The sequence below is a fragment of the Chrysochloris asiatica genome, unplaced genomic scaffold (assembly GCF_000296735.1).
Source record: "Chrysochloris asiatica unplaced genomic scaffold, ChrAsi1.0 scaffold00333, whole genome shotgun sequence".
Classification (NCBI taxonomy): domain Eukaryota; kingdom Metazoa; phylum Chordata; class Mammalia; order Afrosoricida; family Chrysochloridae; genus Chrysochloris; species Chrysochloris asiatica.
In genome coordinates, this window is record NW_006408851.1 from 1,676,658 (window position 1) to 1,699,064 (window position 22,407).

The following is a 22,407-nucleotide window of genomic DNA, read 5'->3' on the forward strand; positions in this document are numbered from 1 at the left end:
CAAGCTATGGACAACATTGCAAAGTATGAATATTCCTGAACACTTAATTGTGCTGATGAGGAATCTCTACATGGACCAAGACACAGTTGTTCGAATAGAACCTGGGAACACTTGAATGGTTTAAAATTAAGAAAGGTGTGCGACTAGGGTTGTATTCTTTCGCCACACTTATTCAACCTGTATGCTGAGCAAATAATCCGAGAAGCTGGGTTATATGAAGAAAAATATGGCATCAGGATTGGAGGAAGACTCATTAACAACCTGCAATATGCAGATGATACAGCCTTGCTTGCTGAAAGTGAAGAGGACTTAAAATATTTATTGATGAAGATCAAAGAGCACAGCCTTCTATATGGATTGTGTCTCAGTGTAAAGAAAACGAAAATACCACTGGACCAATAAACAACATTCTTATTTATCAACGGAGAAAAGATTGAAGTTGTCAAGGACTTCATTCTTCTTGGATCAACTATCAACACTCACGGAAGCAGTCAAGAAATCAAACACCATATTGCATTAGGCAAATCTGCTGCACAAGACCTTTTTAAAGTGTTGAAGAGCAAAAATGTCAGCTTGAGGACTAAGGTGTGCCTGACCCAAGCCATGGTATTTTCAATAACATCATATGCATGTGAAAGCTGGACAGTGAATAAGGAAGACCATAGAAGAATTGATGCATTTGAGTTATGGTGTTGGAGGAGAATACTGAAAGTGCTGTGGGCTGCCGAAAGAACCAATAGATCTGTGTTGGAAGAAGTGCAGGCAGAGTGCTCCTTGGAGGCCAGAATGGCCAAACTTCATCACTCATACATCAGACATATTGTCAGGAAGGACCAGTTGCTGGAGAATGCTATCATGTTTGGTAAGGTGGAGGGTCAGAGAAAAAGATGAAGACCCCCAGCGAGATAGATTTGCAAAGTGGTAACATCGATGGGCTCAAGCGTGGCAACGATAGTGAGATTGGCCCAGGATCGGGCAGTGTTTCGTTCAGCTGTGCATAAGGTCACTGTGAGTCGGTGCCGACTCAATGACACCTAACAACAGCAACAACAACTACCAAAAAGTTATACTAAGGATTCTGTATGAGGCTTTCTGCTCCTGTAAAGGTTTACAGCCTTGGATACTCTCTACAAGGTTGCTATTGAGTCGGAACTGACTCAATGCCGCCACAGAACAACAAGGATTCTGGATGGTCTGGTAGAGTAAGAGGCCCATGGAGGGGGTTAGGAGGACAGAACCCTAGTGACACCATTATTTCCACCTCTACCACGCATCCACACCACATTTAGTTGCTGTTTTAAAATGCCACCAGATTGGTTCTAACTCATAGCAACCCTGTATAGGGTTTCCAGGGAGTAGCTGAGGGCTTTAACCGCCAACCTTATGGTTAGCAGTCCAGTGCTTACCCTACAGCACCAACTAGGACTCCAAGAGCTTAATATATACAGTTATCTAAAAGAAACCAATATTATGTTCTGGTTTGACTTATAAACCTACTGCAGGAAGAGGGAGGAGATGTTATCAGTCAAGGGCAGAAGTACACATCTCCCCCGGTTCTTAGAAAGCAAGTTTATTTCACGTACTTTATAAGACTTGAAAATCAAAGCTCAGTGAGATTAAGAAATTTGCCCACAAAAAAAGAAAGTGCTGAAGTTGGGAGCAAGGGACCCAGGACCCCAGATCCTGTACTTTGTTATACTTTTTAGTCCTGGTGTGTTTCTGTATACCAATCAATGTTTAAAATCCTCAAAACATAACAAAACTTTATGGCAAAAGTTAAAAGACAAATTACAGTCTGGGAAGAAATGTCTGATAAGATAGACAAAATACAAAAGGCTCTTAACAAGCCGTAAAAAACACCACCAGAGAAAGATTGGGACAAGAGATGAACAGGCAGTAAACAGGGGGAAAAATGCCTAACAGATGAAAAACGATTTCACTAGTACTTATAGATAAGTATATGAAGCAAAATATCAAATTAAACAATAAAATATAAGAGTGGCATACACAATAAACAAAAACCGAGACAAGGATTGACAAACTCAAATTCAAAGTTGACATACCGCAAAAACAGCGGATTCCTGTAAGGTGGAGCTCAGATATGCGTCCACTTTTCGCCCTTCTTCGTCCTGTTCTGACACCAACCCTCCCTCTCACTGCACACGCTCCTTCTCTGCTAAGTCTGATCATCTGTTACAGTGGCCACACAGAATTCACAGATTGCACTCATGATTATGGGGGTTATTATGGAAGATAATAGTGCGATTCAGAAACTACTTAGGATTCAACAATTGTCTTGTCAGAAATGCCTCTCAGGCAGCCCCTTGACCTCTGCCCTGCCCAGCAAATGTTACAAGCTCCTTTAGTTGTGCTGGTAAATGCCCAGGGGGCACCCAATTTTGCAAACCAGCTTCCTTCCCAAAGACAACTTTTTACTGGTTCTGTGGATTGGGAGGCCCACTGTTCTGTCTCTAAGCCACTGCCTCTGCTGTCAACTCTACCGAACACCTCTTCTTCCCACAGGGACCTCATGGGTCAAAGAAGGAACTCTGCTCAACCTTTTCTTTCATGGTGGTCTTAAGAGGCTTTCTGACATGGCAAACCTAGCCAATCCCTACATTAGAACCCGAATACCCTATTTGCGTGGTCCCACCCAATCATTGGTGGTTGCTGGAAGATAAACACTTGACTGCTAACCACATGGTTAGCAGTTCACACCACCAGCCGTTCCTCGAAAACCCTATACAGAGTTGCTATGAGTTGGAACCAACTCCACAGCACTTAACAACAATCCAATCATTTGGAGAGAGCTACAAAGGTTTGTTAAGGAGTGTCAGAGAAAAAGAGGAAGACCCCCAGCGAGATGGATTGGCAAAGTGGCAGCATCAATGGGCTCAAGCGTGGCATAGAGTCGCTATGAGTCGGTACTGACCCAATGGCACCTAGCAACAACAACAACAAAGGCCATGGTAGAGTGGTAGAGGAGCCGTAATTCACTGCATGACACCACACACACCTTTTAAAGGGCAATTTAGCAATGTCAACAATTTTGATATCTTGTGTGGCTCAAGTGGTATATGTTCAATTACTTACTAATCCAAAAGTTGTTCGGACCCCATTCCCCCCCCACCTCACCCCCGGTGGTACCATGCAAGAAAGACTTGGCTATCTGCTTCCATGAAAATTATAACCACAGCCAAGAAAACTTAATGGAGCAGTTCTACTGGAACACATGGGCTTACAATAAGTTTGAATCGGCTTCAAGGCAATAGGGTTGCTTTTTTGTGTGTGTCGACAATTTTAATGTAGCTACTCTTTGACCTGGTGTGGCGCTACAGGATTATGTGCTGGACCACAAGGTTGGTTTCAACTGCAAGGTTGGCTGTTCAAACTCACCAGCTACTCCTCAGAAACCCTATACAGGGTCACTGTGTGTCAGAACCGAGTCCATGGCAACTATCAACAGCAACAGCTCTTTGACCTACCACCTTTAGGAATGCATGATGCTGATCACGCTGTACACCTCCAACATGTACAGAGATACACATGCAAAGATGTTCATTGAAGTGTGTTGTTGATACATGATGGCAACAGTGGAAACAGCCCAAATGTCTGTCATTGGGGTGTGATTGCTTTTGTCTTAAGTACCATTGAGTTGATTCAATTCATAGCGATCCTTGATAGGGTTTCTGAGGAGCAACTGTTGGGTTTGAACCATCAACCTTGTGGTTAGCAATCCAGTGCTAATTAGATAAAATATGGGTCATCCCAACAATAAAGACTGCTGAGCAGACCTTAAAGAGGAGCTATCTATGACCTGTCCTTGTTGTTGTTGTTGTTGTTGTTGTTGTTATGTGCCATGGAGTTGGTTCCGACTCATAGCGACCCTGCACAGGGTTTCTGAGGTTGTTAATCTTTACGGGAGCAGAACGCCTCATCTTTCTCCCGCGGAACCGCCGGTAGTTTCGAACTGCTGACCTTACGGTACGCAGCCCAATTCGTAACCACTACACTACCAGAGCTCCTTACGACCTATCCTTAGAGGAAGAAAAGAAATTTCAAAATGGCATAAATAATATAGAGCTGCCATCTTTGTAGCAAGCTCTCCTATGTGTATACACTTCATTTTGGAGGGGCTGGGAATGGGGAGCTGGGCAGAACTGTGTCATAGGTGCTACAGTGCAGAGCAAACACTACAAGTTCACTGTCCATCTGTAATGGACTCAACAGCGGAGGGTCTGTGGTTGGGTTTGGTGGCTGCAGTGCTGTAAACTGGAGAGGAGCCAGTGCAGAGTCCGGGTGACCAGGTAGGAGACTTCTTCTGTGAGCCAGACAAGATGGTGATTCAGGTGTCAGGACGCTGATGAAGAAAGAAAGAAACGAACAAGTCGAGGAGAAATTTTGGAGGCAGAAGAATCAGTAGGGCTTCAAGATAGAATGGAGTTTGGGCCAATGGTCAGTGACATAGCCACAGAAGACTAGAGTGGAGAATGAAGCGTCCAGCTGATAAGAAGAGGGGCATATGCACAAGAACACCCACACTTGCAGATAATACCCACTTGACCTGGCTTCAATGGCTGGATGATCAGAGCTCAACTAGAAGAAGAGAGAAGAGGGGAAAAAAGCGCAATCTAATACAATTTGATGAACTTGACCTACACCTATGGATGCAGTAACTTAAAGAGGGAATACATCTTTATAGCGAGGATCATTCCCACACCCTCGACACACAGGGTAGGCCGGGTTGGGCAACTTGGACATTGGCTACCCAAAATGCGGGGGCTACAAAGGCAAGAAGTGACTGGCTTACAAGCTTTCAAGAAGGAGCCTAGATCCAGAGGGCGGAGGAAGGTAGACTCTCCACTGAGTAGTATCCAATCTGTCTGGGCAGGGCTGATGAAAGGCGATGGGGATAGGACTCTTGAGGTACAATAGTGAATAATTGCTATCAGGACTGACTGTGAGAATTGGAAATGTAAAGGTAGACACTTTGTAGCAAAAGGAGGGGAGTGGTTGACTTTGAAGTCCAGGAGCGGAGGTCCCTGGGACCATCAAGGGAGTGCGGGACCCTACCCAGAGAAACAGTGATGCCAGAGATGGAGACAGAGACAATGATGGGGAGAGATGGATGGAGCGGCTGGGGACTCTAGACCCAGAGAGAGAGAGGGACTGTGTGCTGACGATCAGGGGGCAGACTTGCAGGGTATATACCCTTTGGTTGGTTGATGATGCATAGAGGGAATTGTAACCATGGCAGTGAAACTATACACGATAGGATGAATGTAAAGCTAATGTTCTCCCATGTAAACTATCACATAATTCACAATAAAACATTTAAAAAAAAAAAAAAAAATGGAGTTGAGAGGGAGAGGGAATGCCCGGACTGCCCCTCAGGTTTCTGGTTAGTGTAGTTCAGTGGACAGTGCTGCCATTCACTGAATCCTTAACCACAGAGGAGGAGGAAGAGGGAGGAGCAGGTTTGGACATCTCACGATGAACACACATATGAACTTCTGGTGTCTCTACAGGCCTAGAGCTTAAGAGTTCTGGACTTAAGAGATGTAAATTTAGGAGTTACCAGTTCTCTGTCATGGCTTCCATTATTCACAGATCTAGATTCTGGCTGCTGAACTCTACACTATCTTGAACAATGGTACACACTGGTCTGACTTAAACTGGCTTCAGCAGGACTATTAAGAGTTTTCCCCCAGGACCTATTCAACCTAAGATGAAATGATCTTGATGATTCTTCTCATTATCTAGTCGGTTCATTTTGAGAATGTCATCAACCAAAACCCCAGGGTCTTAATTTCACATCAGTCCCTGGATGGCTACCAACTAAAAGGTTGTAGGTTGGAGTCCACCCAGAGACACCTCAGAAGAAATGGTTCATACAGTCCTGCAATTCCCCTGAGGTCCCACAGGCAAGCGTCCGGATAATATATAAACAGAACACTATGCTGGGACAGAGTAGCCGGGAGATGGGGAAGAAAAAGAAGAAAGTTAAGGAAATGGGTTGGTGTGAGTGCAAGAGGCCGATTTTACCAAAACCCAAGTCACAGTTGTGGAAAACTCAACCTTTATTATTACCTGCCTAGAGCAGGGGATTAAAATTACCTTGAGCTAGGTCCATATATTAGTGTAAAAATCTGTGTCTCTTCCCTCAAAAAAAAAATGTACAAACCCCTCTAGAAGTGATTATAGAAAAACCAATGTGGCAGCTACAATAGAGATGTCCAAGCCCAGGGCCACAGGCCATTGCTCCCTCTTTCCCCTAATCCCAGTATTATTCCACAGAATCGTAGAGCTTTAGAGACGTTCTAGCTACACAACGGCAGAAGGAAGTGGGGGTGGGGGCTGTGATCACCCCCAGGTCCAGTGTTTCAGGGGATGGAGGAAGGAGAAACCAAAGCTGAGGACCATGTCAGGAGTGGGCACCTGGGAATGCGCTGTTCTCCCTTGTCCTCACCCCACAAATTCTCAGCCAGAAGAGTCCAGTGTGTGACGGAAATGAAAGAGAGGCTGGGGTGGGGTGGGGGTGGGGGCCCACAGCCATCTCTCCAGAAACCAGTGTTGTCCAGTGGGGCCCAGCTGCTCCAACAGGCCACATCCAGTGTCTGCCCTGTCTTTGCCCCCACCCTCCCCCAAGGGATGGCCGGAAGAGGTCAGAGAGGATCCCATCCACAGGGCCAGCTGGGTGGGTGGTGGGAGCTTCCAGGAGTAGAGATGGGAGTAGGTACAAGGAGGTGCATGAGAGCATGTCCAGGCAGGAAGGGTGTCGCTCCCTTGGCAGGTGCAATCACAGGATTCAGAGGTGATGGGGGTGACGAGGCGGAGTTCCATCAGTCCTCTCTTTTTGCTTCCCCTGAATTCTCCCTAATGGCCGAATGCTGGGATTCACACTGTGTTGAGCGCATCCTCTGCCAGAAACCGATGCAGCTGGGAAAAGGGTGGTCGCTGCTCAGGCTCCCGGCTCCAGCACCGCAGCATCAACTCATATAGGCCCAGCGGACAGGCAGGGGGCCGGGACAGGTACACCTGTATGGTGACAGGGTGGTCAAAAGGCAGGGGACAGATGCTCTTTAGTCTTCAAGCTGACAGGCTCTGCCCCTCCCAGGTGCCCTGGCCCATCTTCCCTCCCGTCCCTTCTGACCTGCCGGCCTTGGTCCCGGAAGAACTCCCCCGCATTTTCGATGACCTGCTCATCAGTGAGCTGACCAAACGGCTGGGCCCGGCAGAGCATTAGCACCTCCCACAGGGTCACCCCAAAGGCCCACACGTCACTTGCAGTGGTGAACTTCCCCTGGTGCATGAACAGGGCAACAAAAACAGAGAAGGAAGGGATCAGGCCCTGAAGACCACCTTCCTCTCCCCACAGGGAGCTTCAAGTCCACTCAGTACCACCCCAGGATCACCTATCCTTAGCTGGCCCACCTTTCCCAACAAACTTGCCTTTCTCCCAAGGGATCCACTGTCCCCCTTGCTCTGGTCCACTCTCCTTGGTTCTGGCCCACCTCTTCCTTCTACTCATTCTTCTGTCTTCCACCTTCCTTTATCTGATTTCTACCCTATGTCTCCCCCAACCCAGGAGTCCTGGTGTGTCACTGCAGTTTAATATACTGGACCCCAAGATCGGTTTGAACTGCAAGATCGACGGTTCAAATCTACCAGCCGCTCCTCAGAAACCCCAGACAGGGCCTCCATCAGTCAGAACCTACTTGATACCTCATCACACCACCACCTCCCAACTAATCTCTTTCATCTGTGACTTCCTCTCCCCTCATCCTGCTTGCTCTCTATACTCTGACTTCTCCCACACTCAATCTTGGCTCCTGGACCTTTTCCATCACACTGTAGCTTCCTGCTTTTTCCAATTCCTGAGTCAAAAGGAATCAGTCAAAAAAAAAAAAAAAAAATCCATTTTACAGATGAGGAAACTCAGTCCAGAGAAGGTGAGTGACTAAAGGGACCTCAGACTGTGAGGGGCAGCTCCAGAAGGCCAGAGTCCACCTCCACCTGCCCTGCCTCCATCTGGCACTCACCATGAGGATGCACTCCCAGGCCATCCAGCGGATGGGCAACACTGCCCGGCCCTGCACACGGTAATAGTCCCCAGCGTACAGGTTCCGACTCATGCCAAAGTCAGCGATTTTGATCGTGAAGTTTTCCCCAACCAGGCAGTTCCTTGTGGCCAGGTCCCGATGCACAAAGTTGAGTGTGGCCAGATAACACATGCCCGAAGCGATCTGGGCTGCCACGTGCAGCAGCATCGGATAGCTGAGTAAGGGGTGACAACAGTGGGCCATTATGGGGGCAGCCCTACTCCCCCCACTTTACAGATTCCCGTCCAGGAGAGGAAGATGGGGTACCCATGGTCGCAATCCACTTCTCTACTGAAGCCACATGGTAGCTTCCATGTAACATCTCTTTGACACACCTAACCAAAGGCGGCTACCTCTCATTATGCTCCCCAGTCTGGACTCAGAGGGCATGAAGGTCGGAGAAGGCAAAAGAGGAATTCAGGATAGGGTCCCATCAACAACCCCACCATGATCATCTCCAGCCTTTCTGTCAAGTTCTTAGACTGGTATAGTCGAATCTTCCTCATTTCAGACCCCTCTACCTGCCTTCCTTCCACACAGTCCCTTCTTTCTCTTCAGGGTGGGGCAAGGGCAGTGAAATCGATCTCCTTGGGGGGCAGTCAGGGGAAGCCCAGCCCTGGGTAGACAAGTTACCTGATGGTTGGCCCCTGGGCAGCGTCCCCGTCCCCTGGGGCCCCCTCAGCCGCCTTGTCTTCTAGCTGATGGGCGCTAAGGAACTGGTTTAGGTCACCATTCTCCATATAATCAGTAATCATGCAGAGGGGGTCATCCTGCACACACACTCCCAGCAGCCGGATGATGTTGGGGTCCTTTAGCCGTGACATGATCTTCACCTCTTTCAGAAAATCATTCCTGGAGAAGCAGGAAAAGGTAGAGGAGGCCAAGAGGGTGGCCTGCATCTCCCTCCTGCTCATGGTGACTCTGCCACTCCAACCCTCAACATCATGATGCTGGCCTGAGCTCTAAACCTCCCCCAAATGGGGCCGCCTCCTCTGCTGTCATTACGTCCATTCCGGTATAGGGTTTCTGAGGAGCGGCTGCTGAGTTTGAACCGCCGACCTTGCAGTTAGTCCCCACCATATTTCTCTCTAGGTTGCTCCTGCTCTTCAGGGCCTCTCCTCCCCTTCTCCCAGACACCAGCCCTGCTCCTCACCTGGCATTCTTAGTGGCATCTGCCCGTAGGATTTTGACAGCTACCAACAAGGGGTGTCCCTTTCGCACATTAAGGGGGAAATCAAGACTGACTAGATCTTGAGGACTCTCTACCTCACACAGGTGCACCTGGAAAAAGAAGGTCATTTGCAGTAGTCACCAGGTCAATGGGATAACACCGTCATAGACAACTGAGGGGGTCTGGCCAAAGGGGATGTGTAGGCATGGACAACAGAGCCCCAGATCAGGTCAGACAATATTCATGGCTGGACAGGGGTTCTTACCTCCCCAAACTGGCCCTCACCAAGCTTCTCCTTGAAGCGGAGCCGTGACCGAGGGAAATCCACTCTGGGGGGCCCATCCCCGACCGCTCCTGGGGGCAGTGCGGGCACAGCATAGGTGTTGCCCCCAGTGACTCCCTGCAGGGTGACAATGTCAGCCTCGGCATAATGGGGGACGCTGTTCTGGGAAGGAGGGGGCAGAAGTGGGGCACCCGGCTTCTCAGGTTCCATGTAGTCCCCATTGCAGGCTGGAGGTTCGGGGAAAGAAGAGAGGACGAGGGGTTAGAAAAAGTACAGTAGGCCTGGGTCTCCCCACCCAAGCCTCCCAGAGGCCCCATTTCTCTCAGCTGATGAGATGTATCTTTCCTGGTATTCCACCCACTAACCTCAAAACAGAAGACACTGGCATGGGATGGTGGTTAGCTGTTTCAGACAGAGGCTTCAGGGCAATGGAAATGGTTATGCAGTCTAATTCTCTAAAGAACTTCCATAGCCCAAAAGACCATGAGTTAAGTCTTGGCTGTAAAAAGAATCCCTCTAATCTCCATCAGAAGAAGGATGGCCCCAACCATCCATCCATTCACTCTTCACATTCCAAACCTTTGTTCCCTCCCTTTCACTTAACTCTTCTGCTCCTTGCTTTCAGCCACATTCTACCATAGTTACCCAAACCCTCCCTGTTCCAACACACCAAGCTCAAAGACAAGCAGAGACAGGGGCACACAGAGAGGAGTAGAAGGGAACAGTTTCTCACAATCCTCACAACAAGGAGTCTACAGACTTGTCCTGGGGAGAGGAAAACAACAAGAAGGCAACACCAAGGAGAGGAGGAGCAGACAGAAAGGGCAGGGGCGTGAGCCTTCACCTCTGAGACTGCAGAGAGAGGACACGCAGGGGGAGGGGACAAGCGCCCAGGGTGAGAGGCCCTCCTCCTCGTAGCTCTAGAGAGAGGGGAGAATAAAGGAGGGGTTATAAGAGAGACTGGGGCCACCACAGCAACCTCCTCCCTGGCTCTGGAGAGCTGCAAAGATGGGATGGAAGAGGAGGAGATGTACAGAGCTGAGAACCAATAAGCTTTCTATTCCTACGCTCAAGGGAGAGGCCTCAAAGAGGAGCAAGAAGCAGCAGAGGAGAGCTAAGGGCACAGAGCTTCCTCCCCGAGAGCTCAGGAGAGCAGAAGAGGCTCCAATTATGAAAGTGCAAGGCGTGAGGACTTTCCCTGCCCCATGGGGGTCTGGGGAGTCTGGTAGAGCCCAGGGGAAAAGGGGCTTACCCTGGGTGTTGGTGGGTTTGGCCCAGGCGGGTGTGGGGGGGCCCGGGCCTCGAGGGGGACGGGCGTAAGTGGCCAGAAGGAGACGGTAGGCCGGATTGGAGAGCAGCAACGCTGTCGGGAGAAGGAGGGGGGAGACACGGGGAAGGGATGAGACTCAAGGCTAGACAGACAAGGAGACCCAGAATAGGGCAAGACCAGGGCTGATGGGAAAGAACAAGAAGGAACTGGTGATGGACAGCTATATGGAAAACAGAAAGAGGGATGAATGGAAAGTAGATAGTTGGGTAGATGAATGGACAAACGTATATATATATATAGATGTTGTTGTTATGTGCCATGGAGTAGGTTCCGACTCATCTTGACCCTGCACAGGGTTTCCGAGGCTATAAATCTTTATGGGAGCAGAACGTCTCATCTTTCTCCCATGGAACAAAGCTGGTAGTTTCGAACTGCTGACCCTGAGGTTAGCAGCTTGATTTGTAACCACTATGCTACCAGAGCTCCATAGATAGATAGATAGATAGATAGATAGATAGATAGATAGATAGATAGATAGATATGATTAATGGATAGGTGATGAATGAAGGAATGAAGGATGGTTGTTTGGAGGATGAATGGATGGATGATGCAAAAGATGGATGGCTGAGTCGGATGGTGGATGGACAAATATATGTATGTATGGGTGGATGATAAATGGTGGATGGATGATGAATGGATGAAGGATGGCTATGTGGATGGATGGATACTGAATGAAAGATGGATGGATGGGTGAGTAGATAATGGATGAACAAATGTATGTATATGGACAGCTAGGTGATGAATGGATGGGTAGATGGATAGATGGAACAAACATGGCAAGTCTAGGAAAAAGGAGAGTGAGGTGCTAGGGAGACACAGCAAGAGAGTATAATAGAGAAGACAGAGAGATGTATATGGGACAAAGAGACAAGACTGCTGAGGATTATGGGTAATACTTGGGAAATTGTTGACGGAAATCATATGGCAAGGACATGAAATAATACAGAGGGTGACCAGGGGCACAGAAATAGGAAAGTGAATTAAAACTGGGGAGAACCACAAAAGAAGGGAATGGGAAAGGAAAAGAAAAGAAAACAGTAAGAAAACTGGCAGACAGAGAGGACAGAGGTGGGAGTGGAACAAGGCAGGTCTTACCAGAGCTGTTGGGAGCAGAGTGGGGTGGATTTCCACGAGGCCGTGGCTCCTGGTAAGGGGGTGGTTCTCGAAGACCTGGGCGGTTGTTGATGAGGATGGTGTCACCAGGGACAGAGAGATGAACTGTCAGCTCCTCTTCTAACACCCGGCGCTCAGCCTTGTTGTGGGGAATGGAAAATGTTAGCTCTGCTACTGCTTACTTAGTACATACTTCCTGGTACTGTGTGAAGTGCTGTACCTGTGTTCTTTCTTTAGTCCTCCCAACAGTCTTCACCTATAACTACTATTAGCGGCATTTCACAGGTAAAGACACTGAGGCTCAAGACTAGAGGCATTCCAAATCTAATTATGTGGCTGTGGCTGTGTACCATGGAGCCGGGTCCCACTCATAGCGACCCTGTACAGGGTTTCCGAGGCTGTAAATCTTTACAGGAGCAGAAAGACTCATCTTTCTTCCGCAGAACAGCTGGTAGTTTCGAACTGCTGACCCTGAGGTTCACAGCCCAATTCATAACCACTACGCTACCAGAGCTCCAATTACCAACCTTAACATGTATCACTATGATTGGACTGTCACTCAGAACACAAGGGTTTGGGGTGTGCCACACTTCTTCCGTTTACCCCCCCTCCCTCCATACTCTCTGCCCTTCTCCAATCTGCTTCTGTCCCAAGAGGCTGATCAGTGTGGTGTGTACCCAGCAGGCTCCTGGTTGGGTTTAGTCAGACAGGAGCCCCAGCAGGTATGGAAGGAAGGTAGAAAGCGAACTCGGGATAGTTAGTCCCCTGGGTGGTGGACTCGGGCTAGCTGCATCTCTGTACCAAAGCCCACAGCACCTCTCAAGGTGCCCTATCCATGGTTCTGATAGCTGCCTGTCTTGTCACCCTGGGACACTCAGAGATGGTCCCAGCTCTAGAGTGATGAGCCCTGGATACTACACTGCAGAGGCATTTCCATGTGTCCCTACCCACTCCCGTGTACCTGGCTCTTTACTAAATTCTTCCCTGATGAGTCTCATCTGTGCCCTGTATTCCATACTAGCCCTAATACAGGCGTCCAGACATAATGCTGATCTCACCTTGGCCTCACTCTCCCCACCCGCATCCTGCCTTCATCAGGCTGTCCCATCCACTGTTGGCCCCCAGCCCCCAACCAGCAATGCCCACCTTGCTTAGGAGCCTACGCCAGTGCAGCCGCCAAAGCATGAGGGCGATGATGAGCAAGAGCAGCAGGATGATGGCCACCAGGCAGCCGATGAGGATGGCAGTTGGGCTCCCCTCGGCCTTGGCCACAGGTTGCTGGCCCCTGGGCTCCAGTTCTGGTGAATGCAAAAGGGTCAGAACCACAGGAAGCTTCCCACCCAGCTCTGAGTACGGGAGACCCAGGGAGGAATGGTAAAGTGGAGTACACAGCCCAGAGAAGGTTCCAGAGGCTGCTCACCCAAGGTGCTGAAGTTGGTAGGAGGTGGGCCCGGTGGCCACCAGGGAGCTGGCGGGAAAGTGCCCCCCAGAGCTGGAAATGAGTCATTCACAACATCTGGGGTGAAAGAAAAGAGGAAAGTAGGAAGTCAGATAAGGAAATGAATGAGGGGCAGACTTGCATGAGACCCGAGGAACTGAGTTGGTGGGCAGAGCAGTAAGGCTCGGGTAATGTTCAATACAACTATATATAACTGGCTGGTCAGACTCCAGATAATCAAAAGTGATGTTGGGAACAAAATCCCAGAGATCCCTTCTTATGCCAGATGTTAATCCCTCAGTGCTGGATTGTGGGGAAATGGAGGCTCCTGAGAGGGTACAAGGGGAGGGTCCTGTGTATCAGGAAGCTTGGAGAAAAGGCTATTTGCCAACAGAGGAGAAGTATTTCTCCTGTCTCAGTATCAGGCCTGAGGGCTCATAAAGGAAAGACAGACATCTACAGGGGACCTAGAAGGGAGGGGTTCCGGCTAGTTCCGGCAACCCTGGTTGTAGAGATGATGTCAGGCATGGCTATTTGGAGCACGCAGAGATTGAGGTGTGGTGGAGGGGGGATCCTATCAGCCAGCAGTCTCAGAGGCTAGGGATGGGCATGACCAGGGGCTTACCTGAAATGAAGGCAATCTCACTGAAGAGTAGCCAAGGTCCCGCAAAGAGGAAACGGCACTGCAGGAAGCGGCCCACACGGCCCCCCAGGGGCACTGAGACAGCCCGGGCTCTGGGATCCCCGAGGCTGCTCCCCAGGGCATGGCGCACAGGTTCCCCCTCCCAGGCCAAGGCAGGGCCCCGCTTGAAGCGACACTCCACCCCGCCAGGCAGACGGGCTCCCAGAGTGTGCATATTGTTGCAGTGGACCTAAGGGGACAAGTAGGAGGGACACAGGATCAAGACCAGATGCACACAGCGGGTACCCACCTTGGCCTCAGAACCCACCTCTGAGAAACCAACTCACTCACCTCCATGGCCTGGAAGACCCTCAGCCTGTCAAACTCAAACCCCATTTCCACATAACCACTGGGGAAGCTGTGGTTATTCCATCCCACGTAGTCATAGCCCGGCCAGACTCGAAGCTCCTGGCTCTTCCTAAAGTCATCCAGCCCCACTACACCGTCTGCCAGCTGGCCCAGACCTCCATACTGCAGCCTGGCCAGAGGAAGACCAAAGAAGACGAGGTTGAAGAGGTTACCATTCTGGTACACGCCCGCCACACACACACACTCACACACTGGCCTAGCCCCATCTACAGGCCCTTTTCTTACCCAACCCACTTTTGTCCCAGGACTATCACAGGTACTTTGCAGATTGAACCACCTGTAAGGCTCAATCCAGTCAATGATGTGGTTATCTAGTGTGGCAATTTCTCAGAGGTGTGTTTAGAAAAGAGACACCTTTTTCTAATTTGCACCAATGTGCTCTATGGGCTAGTGGTGGCCTTGCCATTCCTGGTTCTGTCCCTTGAGGTCCCACCTAGCCCAACCCTGTTTCCAATTTGTCTATCTCATTGCCCAGAGCACCCTCACCCTCACTGTGACTCCCTCCCACCCAGGCCCATGTCTTGCGGGGTTCGCTCCTCTCACCCGCCAACAGTGTGTCCATCGTAGGTGGAGTCGTTGAAATGCACAGCCTCAGCGAGGTACATGGTCTGCCCCACGGGGGCTGTGTACGATAGGAGTCCATCTGGGCAGGGTGGGAAGAGGCTGTTAGAGGAGCAAGTGAACCCTCTGTCCCCCACGCTGCATTGGCCTGGGCAGGTTGCAGACCCTTGCCTCACACTGCCACAGGCCTTCTGACAGGAGGCCATGATGGTCAGCTACCTCCTCACTGGGAATCACTGCTTCTCAACAGGAGAAGGGGTCTTGGATGCCCTTCTCTCCACTTCCCACCCCCACTCCCCAGAAGAGATTCTTGGGGCCGTAGGACTCACCACTCCAGAGGCAGCCATAGAGCTCTACCCGAAGGCAGACACTCATGACCCGGTCAGCCCGAGGGTAGAATCGAACCAGTCGGGCCACCATAGGGGGACCAAGGTCCTTCAGCACCACGCCCCCAGGGTCCTCGTTCCCTGAGATCACCTGTGGGCCAGGAAACAGGTGAATGGGTGAGATCTAACTTCTCAGACACCAGATGTTCCCTGGTGGGGCTCAAAGCAGTCACAAAGAGACTGTGAAGGGCAGCATCAAGCGGACAAGGTTGTGGGGTGCAGCCAGGTTCTGACAGCATCCTCATCTCTCTAGTGTCAGCTCACTCCTCTCCTGGCCTGGCTCCATCCAGTACTCTCAAAGCTCCTCAGCCCTGCTGAGTGGTTCATTCTACCCAATCCCTCCCACCAGCCTGGCATCCCTGCCCATTTCCTCTGTTCATTCAACAAACATTGACTGCACCCCACTCTCTGCTAGGCATGTCCCCAGAGTTAACATCAGGCCAGTCCCTCCCCTCACAGGCCTTATATTCCAGTAGGAGAAACAGCTGGGAAGCACAAGAGGCAGGAGAGAGCAGAGCAAGGGAAGCTGAGCGGTCAGAAGAAGTTCTGAGGAGATGACATGGGGGTGGGAGGGACGAATGGAGGGAGAGAGAGCCTGTGCCCATGGGAGGAGGCGTCTTCCAGGAATAAGAACAGCAAGTAAAAATGCTCCAAGCTGTATGAATGAGCCCTGGCATGTTCCAGCAACCCCAAAAACACCGGCAGGGCCAGTGAGGAGCAAGAAATGGAAGCAGAAGAGTGGTGGACAAGAGCTAGGTCAGGCTAGGCTTCTATAAGGAGCTCAGCTTTTGTTTTGACAATTGGAAAGCCAGTGGAAGGGTCTGAGAAAGGTTCAACACTTATAGGTGACAATATGACTTCCAAGAGACAAGCAGAGCAGTCTGGAGATGACTGCCAACATCTAGCCTAGGGCGGTGGAAGTGGCGAGAAGCAGATGTATTTGGGAACTATCACGGGGCTGCTTGGCAAGTAGGAGGTGAGAGAAAACGAGTAGTTGGGGATATCACCTTAGCTTTATGGCCTGAACAACTGGGCAAATGATGTTCATTATTATACCCTGAGCTGGCGAATGCGAGGGCAGGAGCACGTTTGGATGGGTGGGAATTAAGTTCAGCTTGGGAAGTTAATGGTAAGTTTGAGACACTGTATAGAACCTAAGTAGAGAGGTCCAGAAAGTGGTCAGTTGTGCAGGACTGGATGGTGCTTAGGGGTTGGTATAAAATGGGACGTCATCCATGTTTGCAGTAGTGCTGGAGAACAGAGGAGAGCTGACCTTCCCCGGCTTTCCTGCTGCAGCCTCACCTCCTGACCCCAGCGGTCCCTCCAGTCCATCCAGCGGTGGCCATCCCGGGAATAACGCAGGCGGTAGCTAGGAGAGAACTCCTTGCCTAAGCCCCCAGCATGGCGTCCCTGGGTGCCCACCAGAGCCACCAGATGCAGTTGCCGCAGATCCACTTGCAAGTATTCCTCCTCCTTGGGAAACACTGGTGATGCTGGGCACCAGGCTCCATCCCCATCACTGCTCTCCAGCCTGCAAGGGGGAAGGAGGTCACAGGAATGTCGGGGGTGCCTCTCTTGGACTCTTTCTCTAGTAGTTAATGCCCCCTGGAATGTATAGATTTCATTAGCATAGATCCTCTCAAAAAACAATTTGATCTGAACAGAGGAATTAGAAGGGCAAGTAGAGGTCCTCGGAGATCTCTCTGGGGCAGCCCAGGTGCTCTGGGTACCTGCTGTGGCGGGCAGCGGTGGAGTCTGACCAAGCACTGGAAGCAGAGATGTCACTGTCGGGAATGGTCCGATCCTGCATGCCCAGGGCATAGCGGCATTTGGCTGGGTGGACACAGACATATGGAGGGTCAAGGCCCCCAACTCTCTGTCTCCCAAACCCCACCCCTCCAGGATCCTAGATCCAGGCTCCTCACCAGGGTCAAAGTGTCCCTTCATGTCAGCATTTCCGGTTGCCACCAAGAGCAGCAGCAGTGGTAGAGATGAGAGGGCCCCAGGCCCCATAGTTCCTGATCCCTGGGGCCTAAGGCGGTGGGGGCAGCATCTCTGCAGGAGACAAAAGGGGTGGTAGCAATCCAGGACAGTGGAACAACAGCCAACAGCAATCGAGACAGAACGGGCTGCTTTAGGGATGACAACAGCAGTAATTATTTAACGCATCTGCTACACTTTTAGAATGCTTCCCATGAGCCAGACACTGGGCTGGACCCTTAAATAGAACCCATAATCCAACCCTACCAGGCACCTTGCAAGGTATACTATTACTATCCACATTTATCACATGATTAAAACATGGCAGAGATGAGTGAAATAACTTGTCTAGAACCCCACTCCCCCGAACAAAAATACCCCATAAACAAGTGCTTCAAACAAATAACAGATCTGCAAAACAAAGTTTCTACCACAGCTGACTGGAAAGAGACTCATAATTGTAATAAACTAAGGCTTCTTACAAGAAACAGTGAAAACAATCCCATGGAGAAATGTCCAAAGGACAAGTTCATAGAAGAGCAAAGCCAACTCACCACCACCATTTTTTTTTTTTTTTAATACTCAAATTCATCAGTCAGGGAAGTACAAATTAATTAGCAGTGAGATTATTTTATACATCAGATTGACAAAGTATTTTTCAAGGCTGCAACACCTATGTTGTTGTTATCATTAAGTGCTATCAGGTCAGTTCCAACTCATAGTGACCTTGTATAAAGTTTCTAAGGAGCAGCTGGTAGGTTTGAACTGCAGACCTTGCGGCTAGCAGTACAATATTAATCGTAAAATACCTCGGGTTGTTGTTAAGAGTCAGCCAGTCAGTTCTGACTCATAGCAAGTCTATAGAGGGATTTCCAAAGAGTGGCTGGTGGGTTTGAACTGCTGACCTTGCGCTATAAAAACCCAAACCACTGTCATTGAGTTGATTCTGACCCATAGCGACCCGGCATAGGGTTTCTGAGGCTGTAAATATTTATGGGAGCAGAAAGCCTCACCTTTCTCCCACAGTGGGTTTGAACTACTGACCTTGCAGGTAGCAGTCCAGCACCACCAGAGCTCCTATTGGTGGTATCGAGTGACCCAAAGGGAACTGCCACGCCTTAAGGCAGAAACGCAGAGTGCTAGCTATCACCTAGCTAGGAAGAAGTCCAGTAATATCTGTATTTATTTTAAATGTACATCCTCTTCAACCCAAAATTCCCCTTCTAGTACTCTTATCCAAAGGGGGAAGCACCAGGAGGTAAGAGCAAATAAAAAACAACAACAACAACAAAGTTGCCATCAAGTGAAACCTGACTCATAACAGTCCCACGTGTCCGAGTAGAACTGCATGCCCCAGGACTTTTTATGCTAATTGTTTTAGAGGTAGATGGTTGTTGTTATTGTTAAGTCTCATCGGGTTGGTTCCAACTCATACAGATCCTGCACAGGGTTTCCAAGGAGCAACTGGTAGATTTGAATACCAGGACTTTTTGCTGAGGTACCAATCTTTACATTAGCAGCTGAGTGTATTCACCACGTGTGCCAAGCCTGCTGGTCTACTTAAAAAAATCAACCATTGAAACAGCAGCTATGGTTTTCCATTCAGCAATACGTTTCTGACTCTGGGATTTCCTTGTATGACTGTTGAATATAAAAAGCAAGACACAATAGGAATGATCCCATCTTTTGCAAACAGAATAAATAAACCCCTGTATTTGTATGTATTATTGTTAAGTGCTGTTCAGTCAGTTCTAATTCATAGCAACTCTGTGTAGGCTTTCCAAGGTTTGAAATCTGCGAGGGGGCAGAAAGTCTCATCTTTCTCCCAAGGAGCTGTTGGCAGGTTCGAACCGTGGACCTTGTGACTTGCAGTCCAGTACTTACTATGTATATATATATATACACATACATACTGGTTGTATAGTTTTTCTAAAGTCTGTCATATATGGTAACATTTATGTATATAAAGTTATGTATACAAAGAAATTCCCACTTAAAAGGACAAGCAAAGACTCTAACATCCTTTTGATTTTTTTAAAGTAAAAATGTTTCAGGGAAAGTTGGACAACTGTTTGTGAGGGTATGACAGAATTAAGAATAAGGTAAGCCTGGACCAGCTGAGCTCAGAGTTCTAAGAGAAGTGTGGGACCCAGCCTCCCTGTCCTCCGGCCCTGCCTGGCCAGCAGCTCAGAGTCTCAGCACTGGGAGCTTGTGAGAAATGCAGAATCTCAGGCCTACCCTATACCTGAGAAACCAGAGTCTGCATTTTACATCAATCCCCAGGTAATATGTGCCTATTAAAGTTCAAGAATCCCCACCTTCTTCCTCACAAGGGTCCAGGCCGCTTGCTCAACTAAAACTATTTTAACCGTCTAATCTGGTGTGGTGCTGTAGTATAAGCACTGAACCACAAGGTCGGCAGTTCAAACCTACTAGTCGCTCCTCAGAAACCTTCTACAGAGTTGCTATGAGTAAGAACTGATTCAACAGTACTTAACAACAACAACAACTTGTTACACAAACTCAGTTACCTCTCCTGCCAAATCCAAGGAAAAGCTATCCTGGCCTGTCCCTATCCCAGAGGTTGGCACTGCGTTCTCCAATTCCTGGATCCCCACCCCCACCCCGTACCCCATCCCACCGGTGTTACCAGGTCTCCTGGCTCTTCTTGCCCTCCCTGATACCCAGACATCTTGCCCTCAAGTTCCCACATTCTCAAGGTGGCTGCCTCATCCTAGGGCTGTGGAAAAGACTGGGTTGCCTTGGAGATGAGGGCGGATCTAAAAACAGGGGAAGCCAGGTCACCCCAGGAGGTAGGAAGAGTGGGGAGATACTCCCCCATCCCTTTGTCCTTCTCCAGCTGCTCCCACAATGCTCTAGGGCAGGAATGTAAGAGGCAGCTGAGACCCCCACAGCTCTGAAGCAGCAGCTGAGGGGGATGACTGAGTTACGGGGGGCACCTGATCTCAATGGAGAGCTAGACTCCTAAGGCTGAAGCCTTAGGTCCCTTGGGGGTCCTCTGGTACAGGAAAGCAGGCTGCTGGAGTCCCAGGAGGCTGGCCCGGAATTCCTGGGTGCTACTCTCCACCCCCACCCCTCTCAGAAACAGCGGGGCCCTTGTTCCCCAGAGTAACCTTCATGCCTACCCCAGATGAGTCATCAGAGCCAGACAGAGCCGTGAAGAGCCCAGGGCAGAAATACAAAGACAAGCAGAAGATAGGAGGCAGGCGGAGACAGAGCAAGAAGCAGAACACGAAGCCAGAGGTAAATAGAGCAGACTCAGACTTGGAAACACTGGGCACAGAGCCAAGCCAGATACTCAACAGAGACATGGCAGCAATCTGTTCAACACCCCCAAACACCCTATCTCTCTCCACAGTCATATGCATGGGTCGACCCCACAGTATGACTCGTGGAAGGCAGGCCCTAAGACCTGTCCAACCCCACCCTGCCTCATTACAACCAATTACAAGCCAGGGGTTGGGACACCCGAAGGGCCCTTTACCCTCCCCCATGGCAGACAACAACCCCCACACAGCTCTGCATATATACACAAGGTAGACACACACACTCACAGAGCAGGCAGCAAACACTGAGGCTAAATGTAGCACCAGGGAGGCCATACATACATATAACTCTCAGTGTCTCAAACAATCTTCTCACAGACTTTCAGAAACATACTTGCATGTGACAACCACATACATCAGTTACACACATAGACTTCCAAACAGAGCAAACAGACGCTCCTGCTCACATCAGCTCCATCCACACCGCGCATTCCTCAAAGTCCAGTACCATTATTTAGTGAGCAGTAATCTGCAGACACCTGTGTACATGAAATGACAGATACCACATGCTCCTATGATCAGAGGGCCATGTGGCACACACACAGGCCCTCAGACACTGGATCCCAAGAGAGCCAGGGCCCACCCCCTAACACACATTGCTGACCAAGCCAGAGGGAAATAAAAGAAGTGAGGAACAGATGGATTCATGGGTGGGAAGAGTGGTAATAAGAAGAAAAAAAGCCATCTCTATTTCCCTCATTTCTTCTGCTTCTCCCACCTTTCTCCTCTCCACCAGAGTTCTGGAAACATCTACATCCCTGAGGCAATAGTGGCTCAGAGGGCAAACTAGCTAGGGATGGAGGTGCTGAAAAGGAATGTCCACCCAGCTAGGGACCTGTGGTGCAAAGGCTTGGAGGGTGGGAAGGAGAGGGGGTTTAAAGGCGCTTAGAGTGGTGTTTCTTGAACAGTATGATTATCTTATGGCAGAAGCAACTGACCATCAGCGAGGACCAATGGCGAGCGATCACTGCAGGCCAAGGTGCCTGCCAGAAGTCGGCTGTTAGTTCCTCTGTCTACTGGGCTGTGGCCAGGCTTTCCAACTGAGAGTTGACTGGGTGGAGGCTTAGCGGTTAGTAGATGTCCCTAGGGACTAGCCAGGTGGGAAAGCAGGCCCCGTTCTCCAGGAGGAGGAAAAGAATGGTTCAGGGAGGGCTACATATGGGCACCTGTCCCCCTAGGGATCAGTGCCTAGTCTATGATGACTAAGGCGTCCTTCCTCAATACTGGAACACCCTCTTTCTCGGAAGTGAGAGAGTTCCCTTCATTACAGACAGTAAGCCACAACATTGGGCACGCAAAGAAGGGCAGACTTAGAAGAGCCGGCCACCAAAGACAACCCCAAATGTCTAGCACCCCCCCATCCTGCCTCACCCTGGGCCCCAGGGCCCCACCTTCTTTTATTCAGCGACCCCCTCCAGGCAGGGGTCTCCTGCCGCTCTTCCTACCTCTCATCGCTCTACCCTGCCGACCCAGGCGTCCGAGCCGGGAGTGGGACCTCCTAGGCGGGCGGCGGGGCCAAGGGGAGGGGGAGGCGGAGGAGCCAGGAGCCGCGAGCGCTAGGCGCCGGCGGGGCTCTGGTGTCGGGAGGCGGCTCCCGCAGCAGCTGTCGGGGGCCTGTTCCGGGGAGAAGAGCCAGAGCTGGGAC

At 50.0% G+C, this 22,407-nt stretch overlaps 1 protein-coding gene across 4 annotated transcripts; it reads right to left on the reverse strand.

Annotated features, from left to right (window-relative positions):
• Positions 1-6,062: 6,062 nt before the first annotated feature.
• On the reverse strand, positions 6,063-22,349 carry DDR1 (discoidin domain receptor tyrosine kinase 1). 4 transcript variants are annotated; one of them, XM_006875622.1, is made up of 18 exons: positions 20,991-21,014; positions 17,361-17,490; positions 17,166-17,268; positions 16,738-16,966; positions 15,379-15,526; positions 15,032-15,131; positions 14,411-14,597; positions 14,063-14,309; positions 13,420-13,515; positions 13,146-13,297; positions 11,982-12,138; positions 10,809-10,919; positions 9,539-9,783; positions 9,256-9,383; positions 8,736-8,954; positions 8,043-8,277; positions 7,154-7,303; positions 6,898-7,038 (listed from the first exon to the last, which is right to left on the reverse strand). In XM_006875622.1, exons 2-18 carry the CDS (start codon positions 17,446-17,448, stop codon positions 6,898-6,900), a joined length of 2,736 nt encoding a protein of 911 aa, XP_006875684.1. In that variant the 5' UTR covers positions 17,449-17,490; positions 20,991-21,014. The 4 variants fall into 4 exon arrangements, with proteins under 4 accessions (XP_006875682.1, XP_006875684.1, XP_006875681.1 ...); XM_006875620.1 differs by lacking the exons at positions 10,809-10,919; positions 20,991-21,014 and adding an exon at positions 22,208-22,349 and having other exon boundaries at positions 6,063-7,038; XM_006875619.1 differs by lacking the exon at positions 20,991-21,014 and having other exon boundaries at positions 8,736-8,972; positions 17,361-17,448.
• Between the last annotated feature and the right edge of the window lie 58 nt (positions 22,350-22,407).